The sequence below is a fragment of the Oncorhynchus mykiss genome, chromosome 12 (assembly GCF_057628025.1).
Source record: "Oncorhynchus mykiss isolate SJ-2025 chromosome 12, ASM5762802v1, whole genome shotgun sequence".
NCBI classification, from domain to species: Eukaryota; Metazoa; Chordata; class Actinopteri; order Salmoniformes; family Salmonidae; genus Oncorhynchus; species Oncorhynchus mykiss.
The window spans coordinates 55991737-56010176 of NC_143033.1; the positions used below are offsets into that span (position 1 = coordinate 55991737).

General features: G+C 40.5%; 2 protein-coding genes across 15 annotated transcripts in view; both read left to right on the plus strand.

Annotated features, from left to right (window-relative positions):
• Positions 1-10278, plus strand: part of LOC110537795 (actin-binding LIM protein 3) — a 128677-nt gene extending 118399 nt beyond the window's left edge. For 12 of the 13 annotated variants that reach the window (XM_090192806.1, XM_090192807.1, XM_090192797.1 and 9 more), the window contains 5 exons: positions 858-922; positions 1316-1469; positions 5842-5874; positions 6468-6526; positions 6682-7270. In XM_090192806.1, the coding sequence (XP_090048932.1) occupies positions 858-922; positions 1316-1469; positions 5842-5874; positions 6468-6526; positions 6682-6747 (377 nt within the window). In that variant the 3' untranslated portion in view covers positions 6748-7270. Of the gene's footprint in view, positions 1-857; positions 923-1315; positions 1470-5841; positions 5875-6467; positions 6527-6681; positions 7271-7905 lie in introns of those variants that run through there. The other variant, XM_036937825.2, reaches the window with a different exon arrangement.
• A 24-nt stretch (positions 10279-10302) lies between these two features.
• LOC110537794 (actin filament-associated protein 1-like 1) overlaps positions 10303-18440 on the plus strand; it is a 36639-nt gene continuing 28501 nt past the window's right edge. Inside the window, exon 1 of one of the 2 annotated variants that reach the window (XM_021624182.3) lies at positions 10303-10528. In XM_021624182.3, coding sequence (XP_021479857.3) covers positions 10426-10528 — 103 coding nt within the window. In that variant the 5' untranslated portion in view covers positions 10303-10425. The remainder of the gene's footprint in view (positions 10529-18440) is intronic. The other variant, XM_021624183.3, reaches the window with a different exon arrangement.

Sequence of the window (18440 nt, forward strand, 5' to 3'; positions counted from 1 at the left end):
GTAGGATTCGATATTGGTCCTGTATTGACGCTTTGCCTGTTTGATGGTTCGTCGGAGGACATAGCGGGATTTATTATAAGTGTCCGGATTAGTGTCCCACTCATTGAAAGCGTCAGCTCTAGCTTTTAGCTCAGTGCGGATGTTGCCTGTAATCCATGGCTTCTGGTTGGGATATTTGACCACTTGCAGGAATTCCTGTTTGAGTTTTTGCTTGTAAGCAGGAATCAGGAGAATATAGTTATGGTTAGATTTGCCAAATAGAGGGTGAGGGAGAGCTTTGTATGCGTCTTTGTATGTGGAGTAAAGGTGATCTAGAGTTTTTTCGTTTCTAGTTGCACAGGTGACATGTTGGTAGAAATGAGGTAAAACTGATTTCAGTTTTCCTGCATTAAGGTCAACGGCCACCAGGAGCGCCGCATCTGGGTGAGCATTGTCTTGTTTGCTTATGGCCTTTTACAGCTCGTTGAGTGCCATCTTTGTGCCAGCATCGGTTTGTGGTGGTAAATAGACAGCTACAAAATATATAGATGAAAACTTATTTGTAAACATTTTTTGTGACAAAACCATCAGTAGAGTTAAAAATGTGATGGAAACCCATTTAACTTGTATTTTTTATTTGGTACATGGGAATTTAATCGCAAAAGTTATTTTTCTGTGCATTATGTCATCACGTGCAGCCTTTTATCCGCAGTTTGATGGAAACACATCTCTGGTGGGAAAATGTGTATATTGTTTTTATGCAGATTTGTTTTATATTCACATGAAAGTCTGTCGCCAATTGGATGGAAACCTAGCTAGAAATGTTGATTTCTCTCTCTGTCCTTGATCTCGCTCTCTTTCTTTCTCTCTCATCTCAGCTACTCGTGCTCGGAGGTTTTCCTCGGGTGGAGAGGAGGATGGATGGAATCAAAGTCTTAACAGGGTCAGTATGACACAATAAATGCTATTCAAAATATTGTTCATTTGTATTTGTTACTGAAAAAGAGTGGACCAATAAAAAGGAAATCATAGAAATATACATTTGATTTCATATTATTTATTTCTCAGAATGTTTTATTTCTTTAAAAGATTTAAAATGCAGAAAGATTCAGTAAATATCTCTGAGACTAGCATTACTCAACATTGCTTGTTTGTTGTGTGGTAAAAAACAAGGCTGTAAATATTTCATGAATGTTGTCAACAGGGCTTCAGCCCCAGACATTATTCATATTGCACTGGTCAGGCCGTATTCCTCTCTTTCTTTGTCTGATTCACCTCTCTCCTTTTCCTTTCATCTCTCTCTCTCTCTCTCTGTCTCTCCCCCCCCCCCCCCTAGCTCCAAGGTGGTATAGGCCGTATGATTCTGAAGGAGGAGATGAAAGCTAGGTCGGGTTCCTATGACAATGACCCATGGGGCAGCGCCCGAAACTCCCGTAGCGGCAGCAAAGAGGCCCTGCACAACGTGGGCTACAACAACACTGTCAACGGATGTAAGAACACCATTATCCACTTATATTACAGCTCTGATAAAGACATAAACATCACTGTCGTCTTTTTATCCACACTGACATAGCATTGAGGCTAGATTGCAATATTTGACAAGCCAGTTGTTTTCTCTGTTCTCTCATGTGCATTGCTCATCCGGATCCTGGTGCTATATGAATAGCTATGGGGAAGGTGTGCCTGTCCGTCCTTAGCTAGCTCCTCGGCAGCAGTGTGGAGGTGAGAGGAGGGCAGAGTGCCAGGGGTCTGAGCCAGAGAGAGATGGGAGATGAGTCAGTTAAATCCCAGCCTCTGATGGACTGACTGACTGACAAATGCTGTTATGAGAGGAGCCGCTCCATAGTGACTCAGCGGTCCAAAAATATAATAAATGCCTCCCAAATGGCCCCCTATTCCCTCTATAGTGCACTGATTTTGACCATAGTAGTGCACTACATAGGGAATGGGTTGTTTTTTGGGATGGACACCATGTTATGTACCACCTGGAAGTTATGCCTGTACGTCAAGATTGTGTATAAATTCAAGTGCGCTATGTTGTTGTGATTGAGATCCCCCTCAGGTTGCCATACCTTATATGTAGTCAGATCTTCCATCCCTGTGGCTTTGGGAATTAATGCATATGTCTCTGTACAAACAGACAGAGAGAGAGAGAGAGAGAGAGAGAGAGGGGTGTTGCTGTGTCCTCTCCTGCTGTTAATGAATTAGTCAGGGAGAGACAAAGTCCTCAGCTTCAAGTTGCAGCACATAAACATACCCACCTTGATACACACAGAGGTAATTGAACATTCTGTGTGGTGCCTTGCAAAAGTATTCAGACCCCTTGGATTTCTTCATATTTTATTGTGTTACAAAATGGGATTCAAATTGATGTAATTGTCCTTTTTTTAAACAATCTACACAAAGTATTCTGTACTGTCAAAGTTCAGCAACAACAAAAAAATAAGATTAATAGAAAATAAAGAACTAAAAGAGTCATTGCATAAGTACTCAGCTCCCCGAGTCAATGCATGTTAGAACGACCTTTGGCACTGATTACAGCTGTGAGTCTTCTTGGATAAGTCTTAAAGAGCTTTTCACACCTGGATTGTGCAATATTTTCCCATTATTCTTTTCTAAATTCTTCAAGCTCTGTGAAGATGTTGGGGATCATGTCTAGACATTTTCAAGCATATTTAAGTCAAAACTGTAACATTCACTGTCTTCTTGGTAAGCAACTCCAGTGTAGATTTGGCCTTGTGTTTTAGGTTATTGTCCTGCTGAAAGGTGCATTTGTCTCCCAGTGTCTGGTGGAAAGCTGACTGAACCAGGTTTTCCTCTAGGATTTTGCCTGTGCTTAGCTCCATCCCGTTTCCTTTTTATCCTGAAAAACTCCACAGTAGTTGCCGATGACAAGCATACCCATACCATGACGCAGCAACCACCATACTTGAAAATAAGGAGGCACTTTACTCAGTGATTTGCCCCAAACATAAAGCTTTGCATTTAGGCCAAAAAGTGTATTCCTTTGTTGTGTTTTTTTTGCAGTATTAATTTAGTGCCTTGTTGCATACAAGATGCATGTTTTGTAATATTTTTATTCTGTGTATTTGTATTCTTCTTTTCACTTAGTCATTTTAGTCATTATTTTGGAATCACTACAATGTTGTTGAGCCATCTTAAGTTTTCTACCATCAAAACAATTCTGTAGCTGTTTTACAATCACCATTGGCCTCATGGTAACATCCCTGAGCAGTTTCATTCTTGTCCTGCAGCTTAGTTCAGAAGGACAACTGCATCTTTGTGTCTGGGTGGTTTAATATATAATCCACAGCATATTTATTAACTTGACCATGATTCAAGAGATAGTCCTTGTTGGATTTCTTATTGTTACCCATCTGCCAATCACTGCCCTTCTTTATGAGGCTTTTGAAAAGCTCTCTGGTCTTTGTAGTTGAATCTGTGCTTGAAATTCAATACTTGACTGAGGGACCTTACAGATGTTGTATCTACGGGGGACAGAGGAAGGGTTAGTCATTCAAAAAGTGTCCATGTAACGTTTTATGTGATTTGTTAAGCAAGCCATGCACAATGCTGCGCATCCCAACACATATACACACACCACCTTGGCCTTCAGCCCCTCTCCATGATTAAACTGCATACGAAGCCAGCACGGGAGAGAAATCTGATACACTGCGACCAACTGACCCTATTCATCTATCATGTCAGTTTATCATCTCTCATCTCTAATGATAACGCACAGGCAGGTAGAGAGCAGAGCAGGGAGGAAACGGTGCTCTGCTGGAGATGTCAATCAGTCCACATCCTCGTAGAGCTGATGTAACAGTATAACTTTAGACCGTCCCCTCGCCCATACTGGGGCGCGAACCTGGGACCCTCTGCACACATCAACAACAGTCACCCACGAAGCATCGTTACCCATCGCTCCACAAAAGCCGCGGCCCTTGCAGAGCAAGGGGAACCACTACTTCAAGGTCTCAGAGCAAGTGACGTCACCGATTGAAACGCTATTTAGCGCGCACCACCGCTAACTAGCTAGCCGTTTCACATCCGTTACACTGAGACTGTGTCATAGGTAACCATGCGTTTCTGGCTGCTCTGATGAAGGATGTGCACACTTACATCGAGCCTCCTCTCTCCTATCTCCTCCTTACTCATCCCTTGAAGTGTATGTTTACATGTTAGGGTGTGGAAACGAGAGTGAGAGAGCGAGAAGGAGAGAGAGGGAGAATGTGCGTTTTGTTGTGTACTGCAGGGCGTACATACATATGACTTCCCCCCACCGCCCCATTCCAGTTGAAGGCTTATGTCCCTCTTCCTGTTTTATTGATGAGTCATTAAAGCTGCTGCCATGTTTAAAGGATGTTGTCATTCTCTTTGGGGAAAGTGAGAACACAACCAGCAACAGCACCAGCCAGCCACACTGACTAATGTGATGCACATGAAAGCTTTCTAAAGGAGCCATTGATTTGGGTGTTTAACCTGACTGTTGGTTGTGTCCCAAATGGCACCCTTTTCCCTGTATTGTGCAGTACTTTTGACCAGGGCCCATAGTTAAAAGTAATGCACTACACTACCGGTCAAACATTTTAGAACACCTACTCATTCAAGGGTTTTTCTTTATTTTTTACTATTTTCTACATTGTAGATTAATAGTGAAGACATCAAAACTATGAAATAACACATATGGAATCATGTAGTAACCCAAAAAGTGATAAACAAATCAAAATATATTTTATATTTGAGCCATCCTTTGCCTTGATGACAGCTTTGCACACGCCTGGCATTCTCTCAACCAGCTTCATGAGGTAGTCACCTGGAATGCATTTCAATTAACAGGTGTGCCTTCTTAAAAGTGGAATTTGTGGAATTTCTTTCCTTCTTAATGTGTTTGAGCCAATACAGAAGATAGTATACAGAAGATAGTCCTATTTGGTAAAAAAAAAACAAGTCCATATTATGGCAAGAACAGCTCAAATAAGCAAAGAGAAACAACAGTCCATAATTTCTTTAAGACATGAAGGTCAGTCAATATGGAAAAGTTTGAGAACTTTGGAAGTTTCTTCAAGTGCCGTCTCAAAAACCATCAAGCGCTATGATGAAACTGGCTCTCATGAGAACCGCCACAAGAATGGAAGACCCACAGTTACCTCTGCTGCAGAGGATAAGTGTTATTTCATAGTTTTGATGTCTTCACTACTATTCTGCAATGTAGAAAATAGTCCAAATAAAGATAAACCCTAGAATGAGTAGGTGTTCTAAAATGTTTACTGGTACTGTAAATAAGGAATAGGGAGCCATTTGGGACACACACGTTAGTACACATATTGTTGGAAGATGAAATGGTTATTCATCTCACTGAACCCACTTTTATTTAAGTCCTCCTTGTTGTATATCTCTTGTGTTCTTGTTATAGTCCTTGTTATATGTGTTAAGTCCTACTAGGACAAGCAGTGGCATTGTTGTCTGGCATTGTTCGTACAGACCTCTTCCATCTCTCCATCCTCACTGTAATCCATGAGAAGCTGTGTCATACTATAGCTCCTAGAGCATTGTTTTTCTCAAACTTGAGAACCGCAGTTGCTATGTGTTTGGTATCTTTCATCATTGTCATGACCCTGGATTCAAGACTGATTGTATCAGGAGGGTCTTTCAAGATTCTGTTGAGAAACCGGTATAGGATCTTTATGAGACCAGATGAGAACCCTTAACCATGCACCTCTACAATCAGAGGCTGTATCTAACCATGTCAACCCCCCTCCCTCTCTCCCCCCCGCTCTCTCTTTCTCTCACTCTCTCTCTGTCTTTCTCTTTCTCTCTCTGTCTCCATCTGTCTCCACCTATATATTGCTCTCTCTGCAGCTCCCACCAGATCCCACTACAATGCAGGCAGTGGTGAGTGATATGACTCTGTCTGTCTGTCTGTCTGTCTGTCTGTCTGTCTGTACAGCGCTGAGGGTCATCACAAGGGCACAGTACAGTTATATCAGTGTATGCAAGATGATCTCTTTAGCCATGTCACTCATCTGATATTGATTGATTCGTGTATATTACAATGATCATCACAATGACAACAAATTCCATTTTAATGAAATCAATTGTGCTCATAGTTGTTTACACAAGGATTACAATTCATGCATGTTGCATAGTAGAGGTTGAAAATATCAATGAATTAAAAATGTAAGATACAGTACATATTCTGCTGCATAATGGCTTTTGATACAGGCTTTGACATTTCTTTGTAATGTCATTGCCCGTAAATGAAAAAGATAGAGAGAAAGACAGGGATTCGCCATTGTGTTTGCTCTTAGCGCCCCCTGCTGTCTCTTATACACATCTGCATGTGTTCTCTGTTAGAAATGATAATTGCCCCATCCGTCACTGAGTGTTTCCAATGATGTGTGCAGTGTTCTGCTGTGGCCCAGTATGTGGGTGTGTTGTAACTCACAGGCTGAACGGCAGGGATGCTTGTGTTTCCTCACTTCCAGATTCCTTCATCGCCAAGTCATCCTCGTTGCCTGGGTACGGCAGGAACGGACTGCACAGGGTGAGTTCTCTGAGGGTGGGGGGTGTGACGAATGAGGGGGGTGGGGGGTTGAACATGGGCCCTGTGGATCCAAATCAGCTCAAGACCAATAACTTGTGGCTATGGCCTGATGTGGGCTTTGGGTAATAATTATACTTGTTGTCTGTCTCTTTCAGCCCCAGAGTGCGGATTATTTCCAGTACGACAGCAGCAATGTAGTGAACTGGGGAATCAGAGGTTAGCAAAAATGGGTTTGCCTTTCAATGTCATGACTTGAATACAAAATACATAACCAATGAGAATATGTATAAATATGCTGATCAGGTCTTTTTCTCTCTTTTTCTACAGAATACAAGGTAAGATGTCATGCAAATTCCGTAACAAACTGACCACCACTTAACCAAAGATAAGCTGACAGTAGAGAACTCTAGAACAGAAAAGAGGAAATTGAGCCCAATAAGAAAGGAACAGTGAGAGTGTCGTCCTACTGATCTGCTGCTATGGCTCTGAGAGGAAGTCATTCATCTGTACTTCAGAGGAAGTACAGATGAATGTATGACACAGGCAAACGTCTTTGAGCCGTTGGCAATAGGATGGGCGGCATTGCTTAGTCTGCGTCTGGTGTGAAAATCTAAACACGTTGAACGTTTGGCTCATAACCACAGTACGCCACTCCTCCCTCAGATCTACCCATATGACGTGTTGGTAGTCACCGTAAGGGGGCGCAACCAGCCCCCCAATGACGTGGACAGAGCCAGACTAGAGGTGAGTTTCTCTCAGGTTTGTAAACATGCAAGTAATGCAAACCTCTCACTTTACGTACTATTTTTATTTATTTATCCGTTATTTTACCAGGTAAGTTGACTGAGAACACGTTCTCATTTGCAGCAACGACCTGGGGAATAGTTACAGGGGAGAGGAGGGGGATGAATGAGCCAATTGTAAACTGGGGATTATTAGGTGACCGTGATGGTTTGAGGGCCAGATTGGGAATTTAGCCAGGACACCGGGGTTAACACCCCTACTCTTACAATAAGTGCCATGGGATCTTTAATGACCTCAGAGAGTCAGGACACCCGTTTAACGTCCCATCCGAAAGACAGCACCCTACACAGGGCAGTGTCCCCAATCCCTGTCCTGGGGTATTGGGATATTTTTTTTAGACCAGAGGAAAGAGTGCCTCCTACTGGCCCTCCAACACCACTTCCAGCAGCATCTGGTCTCCCATCCAGGACCAACCCTGCTTAGCTTCAGAAGCAAGCCAGCAGTGGTATGCAGGGTGGTATGCTGCTGGCGAATGGAGAAAGTCGGAGAAAGTCGGTTGTATTCTATTTCTGAGATGGTTCTGACTATGTCACTCCGACAAACACTAACGTATGTGTTTATTCTCTCTCTGCCAGCGCCACCTGTCTCCTGAGGAGTTCTACCGGGTGTTTAGGATGACTATGGCTGACTTTGACCGGCTGGCACTGTGGAAGAGAAACGAGCTGAAGAAACAAGTCAGGTTGTTCTGAAAGGACTGGCGTGTATAAGCTCAGTGTAGCAACCTGCTGGGCTTAATGTTAGAGACGCCCAAGTCCTCACTGAGAGCCATAACAACTAGTCTGGATAGTCCGCCACACTGGCCAGAGACACAGCTGAACCCGAACTAGAACCAGCATGGTTCTAGACATAGACATATAATGCATTTTAATTCTCCGGTTCTATGGTTCCATCACATGCTCTGGGTCATGGAAACCCATCCCGTCTGAGTCTATACATCAATAATATCTCTGTGGCGAAAGAGGACTAACATACTACTACTCCTCCCAAGCTATGTCTGTCCGTGGAAACCTACATCTGCAGAGAGGTCTAGACCATGCTAGTTCTGCCCATGCTTTCAGTATTTTCAGTTTTGTTTTATTATTATGAGTTTTAACTATAGTTTATGGCTGTCGTGTCATGGGGTTATAGCATCTTTGAAGCCTCTTCTAGGTTGCAGGTTTGGGAAGCTCTGAAACATGGCCAAGCAGGAAAGAGAACACCAGCAAACTGTCCAAACAGAACGTGCTACCAGATTAGCTTTCTTTACTCGAAATACATTGTTTCATTCACCGCCTTTTTTTGTTTGTTTTTTAACAGTGAGACTAAAACTTTTATTTCTTTATAGAGCGAGGGTTCACCTCGGAGCGAAAGGCTAGATTGATATATTGTGGTAGCCTACAGTTGAATTAAATGAGTGGATTATATTGTATGTTTACTGAAAAGCCAAAGTAATATTATTATGTTAAGAAATGATGATTTTCATTATTTTTGTAAAATGCATAAACAGACTGAATGCATGTTTCCAGAAATGGTTCCCGTGTGAGTATGAGACCAGGCTCTTGCCTTCGCACTGAACGTTCATTGATTTGCTATACTAAATTGATGAAAGGGATCTGAACAATGTAATGTACGTATTGGAGTTCTGGAATATTTAGTACTCTCAATTTCAATTGAACCAAAGGACACGTCATTTACAGTAATGGAATATCATGTTATAAATGGATTAAATGGATATTGGATTGTAATTTAGAGCTGGGATTGTATTTAGGATAACAGCTGACCTGTGAGTGACTTGTCATGGGGAGACATGACCTGATTCTATCTCAACACATAGAGATGGAGAAAATGAATAGAGATAGAAATGAATAACATGGAATCGGAACTGCTTCTAAATAGATATTTAGAAAGTGGATTGAAGGGATTGGTGACCAGAGGTCTGGATAACAGGTGAGGTATGGATCTGAATTAGATTACAACTCAAAGGGGTTGAACGGAATCTTCCCTTAACAATACAATGTGAGGAAGGAAGGAATCGGGGTGAGGGAATTTTGTAGATGTTGGAGTGGAATTGATTTGATGGAATTGTCCTGATTGGTCTTTGTTGACGCCGGTCCCAAATGATAACCAGGGTTGCTGTGCTAAAGCTTACACTATAGTGTACATACAGTAGAACTAAGAATTCTCCTGTTGGTTTTTGAAGAGGTGACTCATAGTTATCCAATAGATTATCCAATATTGTTGGTACATTATATACATGAAAAACTGTCCCTTTTCGTTCTGTCCTGTTTCTTTTCCCGTTGTTTACCTTTTTATTTTTGTCCCTTTTGTTATCCTGTTGTTTCCCCATTTTATTTCTTTCCCTTGTTTTCCTGTTGTTTCTCCCTTCATTTCTGTCCATTTTGTTTTGCTATTGTTTCCACTTTTATTTCTGGCCCTATTGTTTTCTTTCTTAGTATATACATGCAAAACTGTCTCTTTTCTTTTCAATTTGATTTGAATAGTCTGTTATGAGGTTGTGTCAAAGGAAATACTGCTTCTGATTGTTAGTGTATGGAGCACTGCCTTTATCAGACTGTAATATTAGTCATACTGACTAGCAGTCATCTAGTATAACTACTCTTACTGCCATCTTTGTAATGGCTGTTTGTTTTATTGATTTGTTTGTGTGTGTGTGTGTGTGTGTGTGTGTGTGTGTGTGTGTGTGTGTGTGTGTGTGTGTGTGTGTGTTTGTCACAAGATATCATAGACATTTACAATACTAACAATACTGTCAATAATGTACAAACAGTACTCATAATTTACAATCTCATCTCATCGACATTAACTATAAAAGCTTTGGGCGACTTTTACATTGACGTTTTCGTTTTGTAACTGTACAAAGCAATCTGCTTATTATTTATTTCCCTGTTAGACCTACTGCCCAATAAATGATGTATATATCGTATTTAAATAAATGCAGTTTACATGTGGATAAATGTCTGTGTTGATTGTGCAAAGGTGATGTCATCATGTGTAGTAGCACAGCAGCCAATAGGATTCGCTCTATATTCGCTTAGGTCCCTGTGAGCGCGAGCAGATGAGGTGAACTCGCATTTCTGTGTCACTTTACGACACGCATGGGGGATACATCGTGTAATGCAGCGCAAACTTGGCCAAAATCAATGAATGTCAAAGAAAAACCGGCTTGGAAAGCACACATGGATACCAGTAGCGATAACTGTAAGTAACGGTCCTATTTCTACCATAATGGCATGCAATGAATAGCGATTGGTAACTAGTGAAGGAAAGTTTGGACATATCTCTATCCCTATATCTCTGTTACTGACGTGATAGATTAATCTGATTTATGCTATGTCATATCGCAGTAATGTAAAGTCGGTGCATAGATGCTGTGTGAGTTTAACACGGATTCATTCATCTAGTTTCAGCGGGGTGATGCAATCTAATGCTAACAGTCCCTGTGGGAAGCTGAGCTGGAGTATGTGATGTGGAAGCGCGCTGTGTTGGGTTGCCTCTGCATCTTCTCCGCGCATAGCAATACACTGTATTTTGTGGTGGAGGGAGAAATAAATTATTTATTTCCTAAATGTTCATTTATTTTTATCAGAGGACTATAATATTTTTTTCAATGACTAGAAAATAAAATCAATTGAAGTTTCAAATAGCCTACAAATAGTAATACAACATTATTATCTCCATGTAGATACAAAGGTATTACTTCTTGATCCAAATTTGAATAGAAAAAGGCGAGACTAGTTAGTAGAAAACAGTTGTGGGTTTTTTTCTTCTGTGTTATAATAAATCCTGTCCACCTCTCCCCCTACTCTGCATCATTGTCATGGACCTTGACCTTTATCAGTGTTTCCTAGTCTTTCCCTTCCTCTCACTACCTCCTGTCCTCTGCTAGTAGAAGGCCAGGCCGCTGGGATCACTATTTATCACTGGAGTGAAAACTTACTCTGCATCCAGGAAGTCAGTCCGTCTTGTGCCCCAACAAACACCAGGAAAGAACACTCATCACCATGCATGCTGTTTGTTTCTAGCCACTGTGTGTGTGTGTGTGTGTGTGTGTGTGTGTGTGTGTGTGTGTGTGTGTGTGTGTGTGTGTGTGTGTGTGTGTGTGTGTGTGTGTGTGTGTGTGTGTGTGCGTGTGTTTGAGAGAGTGCATGCGTGCGAGCATGCCTGTGTGTGTGTGTTTACATGCATAGCTGAATGGAAATTATTTTAATTTCTCTCCCTCTTAATTACTCATTCACAAAATAGGCAGCCATAGCACAAAGACACACATTGCTCAGTGACCTACAGTACATGTTGCATATCTAATGTGTTTTGCAATGGTATGTTCTAGCTACAGTACATTCCCTGTACTGTCTTTGCGCATTTGTGTTTGAGCCTTTAGTCTTGGCCCACATTCTGTTCCCACAGAGTCGTTCCACCTCAAATAGCACAAGAAAGAGGATTTCGACATCCACGTCTCAGATTGTGCTGAAATTGTTTAAAACATTATTTTGTTCAAATATCATTTGCTCTCTGAGAAATTAAGCTAATTGATTGCACCCAAAATGCCCATTTTAATTTATAGGATTCATATAATATTCAATAAATATAGTACCAAACATCCGATTTGGACCAAACTTCTTCCTATCATTGAATAAGACATGAGGAATCCAATTAAATGAAGAAAAAAAAGCCACCCACAGGCCCCCCACACCCTCGCCAAATCCCACCCCAACAACCAGTATATAGTATCAGTTCTCTATGTCTGACACGTAGTATGGAGCTGTGGCTTGGAGTATTGCTTTTTCATACTATATAATGTATGTGAGTCTCGTGATGTCCTCCATGAAAGCAATTCAGTTTTGTGTGTGTGTGTGTGGTTTATTCCCTTTAAAAAGCTCTGGATTATTTAGACCATTCCTGGTGAAGAAGCAAACCATTAGGCTACAGCAATTCTAATTGTTTCAATGTTATGTTCTCTAATGGTCTTCTATTGTAAAAGACACAAACACACACTGTAGTATTTTCCAATGGTAATATTTTTTTATTTGTTTTGTTTTTTTACCGTTATTTTAAAGTTAAAGTTGGGTTTAATGGTAAATGTCACTAATCACACTACATATAGAGATGTTTTCCCGTATTTTTATTGAAAAATGTATAACTGCCATGGAATGGTTTATAATTGTATTATTTTATAAGGGTTTTCACAATATTTTGGTCACTAGCCCATTTTGCCATCAAAGTTTTGGGGTTGTAGGAAAAGTCTTCATATGAGCATTGAACCATAGGGATAGCCCTCTCAGAGAGATGCAATTGTTCAAGGAGAGTTGGGTGGAAGCATTAGGTTGCGAAGAGAAGTACAAATTTAATTGTTTTCATGGAGGACTGGCTTGATTTGTGAAGATGACCACACAATTCATTTTCATTATCGGTTGTCTACCCAAAATGCAAAAAAAAAAAATGGGATTTGTTTATAAATAATAATAAACACAAGAGACCAGCAAACTTTAAAAAAGCGCAAAGCCTGGTACTTTAACATGGTTTAACAGGAAATAAGGCAAGCAACTTGAATGACAAATTTCTCTGAAATGGGAACAAAAACCTCACCAGATTCACAGGGAATACAGATGCCATATCTTCATTTGATCATCCTGTTGTTGCAGGAATTTTCCTGCACAGCGGGAAATACAAACTTGTACCCTATTTGAGGTTCAAAAAGGCTTCTAAAGTTTGTAATTTCTACTGTAAAATGTCAGACTTGATTTGCAAAAAAATGGCCATTCATTATAATCTACATAATAATTCACATTTCCTGTTGATGCAGGATTCTTTTTATGCTGTAGCAAACTGGCTCAGATTACGATCCTACATCTGTACATTCAGGCCCTGCTCCAGGATGACATGCCTGATGGGACATTTAAAATTTAACTAGAGCCCTAATAAAACAAAGGTTCAAACATATCTGAAATGTAGCCGTACACAACAACCGTTGTTTTATATAATAACACAAGAAAGATATGTGCCCCACTAACACATACTGTACAAGTGTATCCGATATGACCTGAGTGGTGCAGCGGTCTAAGGCATTGCATCGCAGTGCTTGAGGCGTCACTACAGACCCGGGTTCGATCCCTGGCTGTGTCACAGCTGGCTGCGACTGGGAGACCCATGAGGCGGTGCACAATTGGCCCAACGTCATCCGGGTTAGGGGAGGGTTTGGCCGGTCAGGATGTCCTTGTCTCACCGTGATCTAGTTACTCCTGTGGTGGGCCGGGCGCATGTACGCTGCCAGTTTTACAGTGTTCCTAATGTTTGGTATACTGTATTCTAGAAATTATTCATACCTAAATTATTCCACAGTTTGTTGTCTTACAGCCTGAATGCAAAATTGATTCAATATATATTTGTTTAGCCATCTACACACAATACCCCATAATGACAAAGTGAAAACATGTTTAGATTTTTTTTTGGAAATCCAGAAATATCTCATTTACATAATTTTTCACACCCCTGAGTCAATACATGTTAGAATCACCTTTGGCAGTGATTACAGCTGTGAGTCTTCCTGGGTAAGACTCTAAGAGCTTTGCAAACCTGGTGTCACGGCCGTCGAAAGAAGTGGACCAAAGTGCAGCGTTGTGAGCGTACATTTTCCTTTTTATTTCAAATGTCCCCAACAAAACAACGCCACAACCGTGAAGCTTACAGGGCCTATAGCGCCACTAACAAAGATAACTACCCACACTGAAGGAGGGGGAAAAGGGCTACCTAAGTATGATTCCCAATCAGAGACAACGATAGACAGCTGTCCCTGATTGAGAACCATACCCGGCCAAAACATAGAAATAAAGAAACATAGAAAACAAAACATAGAATGCCCACCCAAATCACACCCTGACCAAACCAAAGTAGAGACATAAAAAGGCTCTCTCAGGTCAGGGAGTGACACCTGGATTGTACAATATTTGGCCATTATTCTTTTTTAAATTATTGAAGCTCTGTCAAGTTGGTTGCTGGTCATTGCTAGACAGCCATTTTCAAGTCTTGCCATAGATTTTCAAGTAAATTTAAGTCAAAACTGTAACTAGGACACTAGGAACATTCAACGTCATCTTGGTAACCAACTCCAGTGTATACTTGGCCTTGTGTTGTATGTTTTTGTCTTGCTGAAAGGTGAATTTGTCTCCCAGTGTCTGTTGGAAAGCAGACTGAACCAGGTTTTCCTCTAGGATTTGGCCTGTGCTTAGCTCTGTTCTGTTTATTTGTATTTATTTGTATAAAAAACTCCCTAGTCCTTTCCGATGACAACCATAACGTGATGCAGCCACCACCATGCTTGAAAATATGAAGAGCGGTACTCAGTGTTGTGTTGGATTTTCCCCAAACATAATGCTTTGTATTCAGGACATAAAGTTAATTTATTTTCCTTTTTTTTTTTGTTGCAGTTTTACTTTAGTGCCTTATTGCAAGCAGGATGCACGTTTTCAAATATTTTATTCTGTACAGGCTTCCTTCTTTTCACTGTCATTTAGGTTAGTATTGTGATGCAACTACAATGTTGTTGATCCATCCTCACTTTTCTCTTATCACAGCCATTAAAACTCTGACTGTTTTAAAGTCACCATTGGCCTCATGGTGAAATCCCTGAGCGGTTTCCTTCCTTACCGGCAACTGAGTTAGGAAGGACGCCTTTATCTTTGTAGTGACTGGTTGTATTGATACACCATCCAAAGTGTAATTATTAACTTCACCATGCTCAAAGGGATTTTCAATATCTGCAATTAGGTGCCCTTCTTTGTGAGGCATTGGAAAACATCCCTGGTCTTTGTGGTTGAATCTGTGTTGGAAATTCACTGCGCGACTGAGGGATCTTACAGATAATTGTATGTGTGGGGTACAGAGATGAGGTAGTCATTCACAAATCATGTTAAACACTATTGTTGCACACAGAGTGAGTCCATGCAACATTATGTTACTTGTTAAGCACATGTTTACTCCTGAACTAATATAGCCTTTTTTTTTTATTAATTTGTAAACATTTCTAAAAACATAATTCCACTTTGACATTATCTCAATTGAACCCATTTAAAATTCAGGCTGTAACACAACAAAATGTGGAAAAAGTCAAGGGGTGTGGATACCTTTTGAAGGTACTGTCACTACTGCTTTACTCACCTTTTCTATTCATATACTGTCCATACTGTCTATACACACCATGCTATATAACTACTGCTGTACTCACCTTTTCTATTCATATACTGTTCATACTGTCTATACACACCATGCTATATAACTACTGCTGTACTCACCTTTTCTATTCATATACTGTCCATACTGTCTATACACACCATGCTATATAACTACTGCTGTACTCACCTTTTCTATTCATATACTGTCCATACTGTCTATACACACCATGCTATATAACTACTGCTGTAGTCACCTTTTCTATTCATATACTGTCCATACTGTCTATACACACCATGCTATATAACTACTGCTGTACTCACCTTTTCTATTCATATACTGTCCATACTGTCTATACACACCATGCTATATAACTACTGCTGTACTCACCTTTTCTATTCATATACTGTCCATACTGTCTATACACACCATGCTATATAACTACTGCTGTACTCACCATTTCTATTCATATACTGTCCATACTGTCTATACACACCATGCTATATAACTACTGCTGTACTCACCTTTTCTATTCATATACTGTCCATACTGTCTATACACACCATGCTATATAACTACTGCTGTACTCACCTTTTCTATTCATATACTGTCCATACTGTCTATACACACCATGCTATATAACTACTGGTGTACTCACCTTTTCTATTCATATACTGTCCATACTGTCCATACACACCACCTAAATACATAGATATTTACATTCCTGACTCTGACATTGCTCGTTCTGATATTTCTTAATTCCTTTCTTTGAATGTTTTGAGATGTGTGTATTGTTAGTTGTTACCACACTGTTGAGGCTAGAAACATAAGCATTTCGCTGCACCTGTGATAACATCTGTAGAATATGTGTACGTGACCAATGATTTTGTTTTTGATTTGATTTGAACCTGCTCTGAGCTCAATGTTCCTCTTTGGAAGACCTTTTGAGAGGTCCAGTCATTAACATAGGGAAACATTAATAACAAAACAATCAAATAAAAGGTTCCTGGAGTATCTGGTAGGGGTCCTTAAAATTGAAACTGTGGGGGAACCCTATAAGTTCTTCGAAGAACCCTTTTAATGGATCCTCTAAGATCTTTTTGAAGAACCTTTTGGGGCAAATTTTTTTCTTAACTACCCCCCTATTATTATTATCATTATTATTAATTATTAGTATTATCATTACTATTAATAATAATAGTAATAATAATAATAATAATATGCATGACAATAACAACAATAAACACAACATTTTAGTTGTCAGTGTTTCTTATGATATTAGTGGCAAAGCTGAATAATAAAAATTCAAATATGAGGTAAACTCCCAGCAGAGCCACAAGTCCAATGGGTATATCCTCTGGTATGTTGATGTTAATGTGTTGATGTTCTCCGTATCCATAGCCAGAATGATTTTGCAGTGCGTGGTGATCTAAAAGGTTTCCTGTTATATTCATCAGAGGTGTAGGGAGGGTGTGTGATTAACAAAACATGCACAGAATTCATACCTTGGTTTTTGTGGTGAATGTGAATGAAAAAAACTGTTTTGATAATGGTTTTCAGACACATACCTTGTCCACAATGTAGAAAGAAGCCTATGGGATATTCATTGAAGAGGTAAGGGAGGAGGATGGTAAATGTGATCTGCATAATATACCAACACCAATTGACATACCTTTGTATGCCTCCTCGTCTGTATACCTGCAGACACAAAAGTGAGCAGTTCAGTCATCTCCACCCAATACAGCTAGCCTTCAACATATTCTTATAGCCCACATAATCCTACCTCTATGATGACTGATATCCATAGAATTGTGTCCGTTTTGTGTTTTTAGAAAGATTTCCACATGTGAAAAGATAGATGGTAACTTCATAGAACAATATCAATTTAGATCACACAAGGGACAAACGGTACCTTAAATTCAGATCTTTACATTTTTCAGTTAAGTGCCTGCACCTGCTGTCCTTTCAAATCCAAATGTATCGGTTAGGTCTTTTTTAGAGTGCACCATAAGTCCCATTAGAATAAATATGTGATTCATGTTCTCCTTGTCCAAATAATAGAAGCTCAACTCAAAGGTCTCCACCTATGCACTGAGCGCTGAGAGAAGTTCACACTCACTTGGGACACATCAATACACATGTATGTAAAAACACATCAAAGTTGGAGTGGACTCGAATTCAACTTGAATGTAAAAGTGGACAAGGGATGTCTCACAGGATGAGGGCTTTGGATAAACATTATAGTGCTTGTTGATTTAGGAATGTATACAGAGTGTGATCTACTGCAGAATGTTACCGTGTAGAATTCTGTGGGGCATGAAAAGGTATTTCCTTCTGAATCTTACCGTGACAGTCTGTGTAACTGGGGCCCTGATTTTTTTTGTTCTTCTTCTCCTGAACACGTTACCCGACTTGGAAAAACTGGGTCCTTACTTATATAATATTCACCAAAAGCCACTGCACATGGTAGGCCAATTCTGATAAAGTTGTACATATTTTGAGGTACAGTATTTTGGTGGCTATCGTCGAGGAGTCATCAAGTGGGTCTGGGATGAAGACCCCTCTCACAGCTGTGCACATGGCACACTCCTATAAATACCCTGGGCCACAGAGACAAAGCCCCCAGTCTTCTGCTGCTCATAAGGCCTGACAGCCTAACACTGTCTGTCTCACACACTGGAATGCCTGCTGAGACCAGCCTGACCAACAGCTCTCTCTCACATAGAGGCAGGGTGAAATCATATGCTATTATGGAGATATGAATAGAGATGTAAGAGCCAAAGTGGTCTTCGTCCGAGAGTGGCCCGCCACACTTTGGCTCATGCCCCCAATGCATGAAGGGGCACTCTGTATCTGTTGACCCAAAGGTCAAGGCCCCTAGCAGGGGAGGCTGAGATACTCTGACTGGGCTGTTTTTTTTTATCATGGTCATAGATGGGAGTTTGCT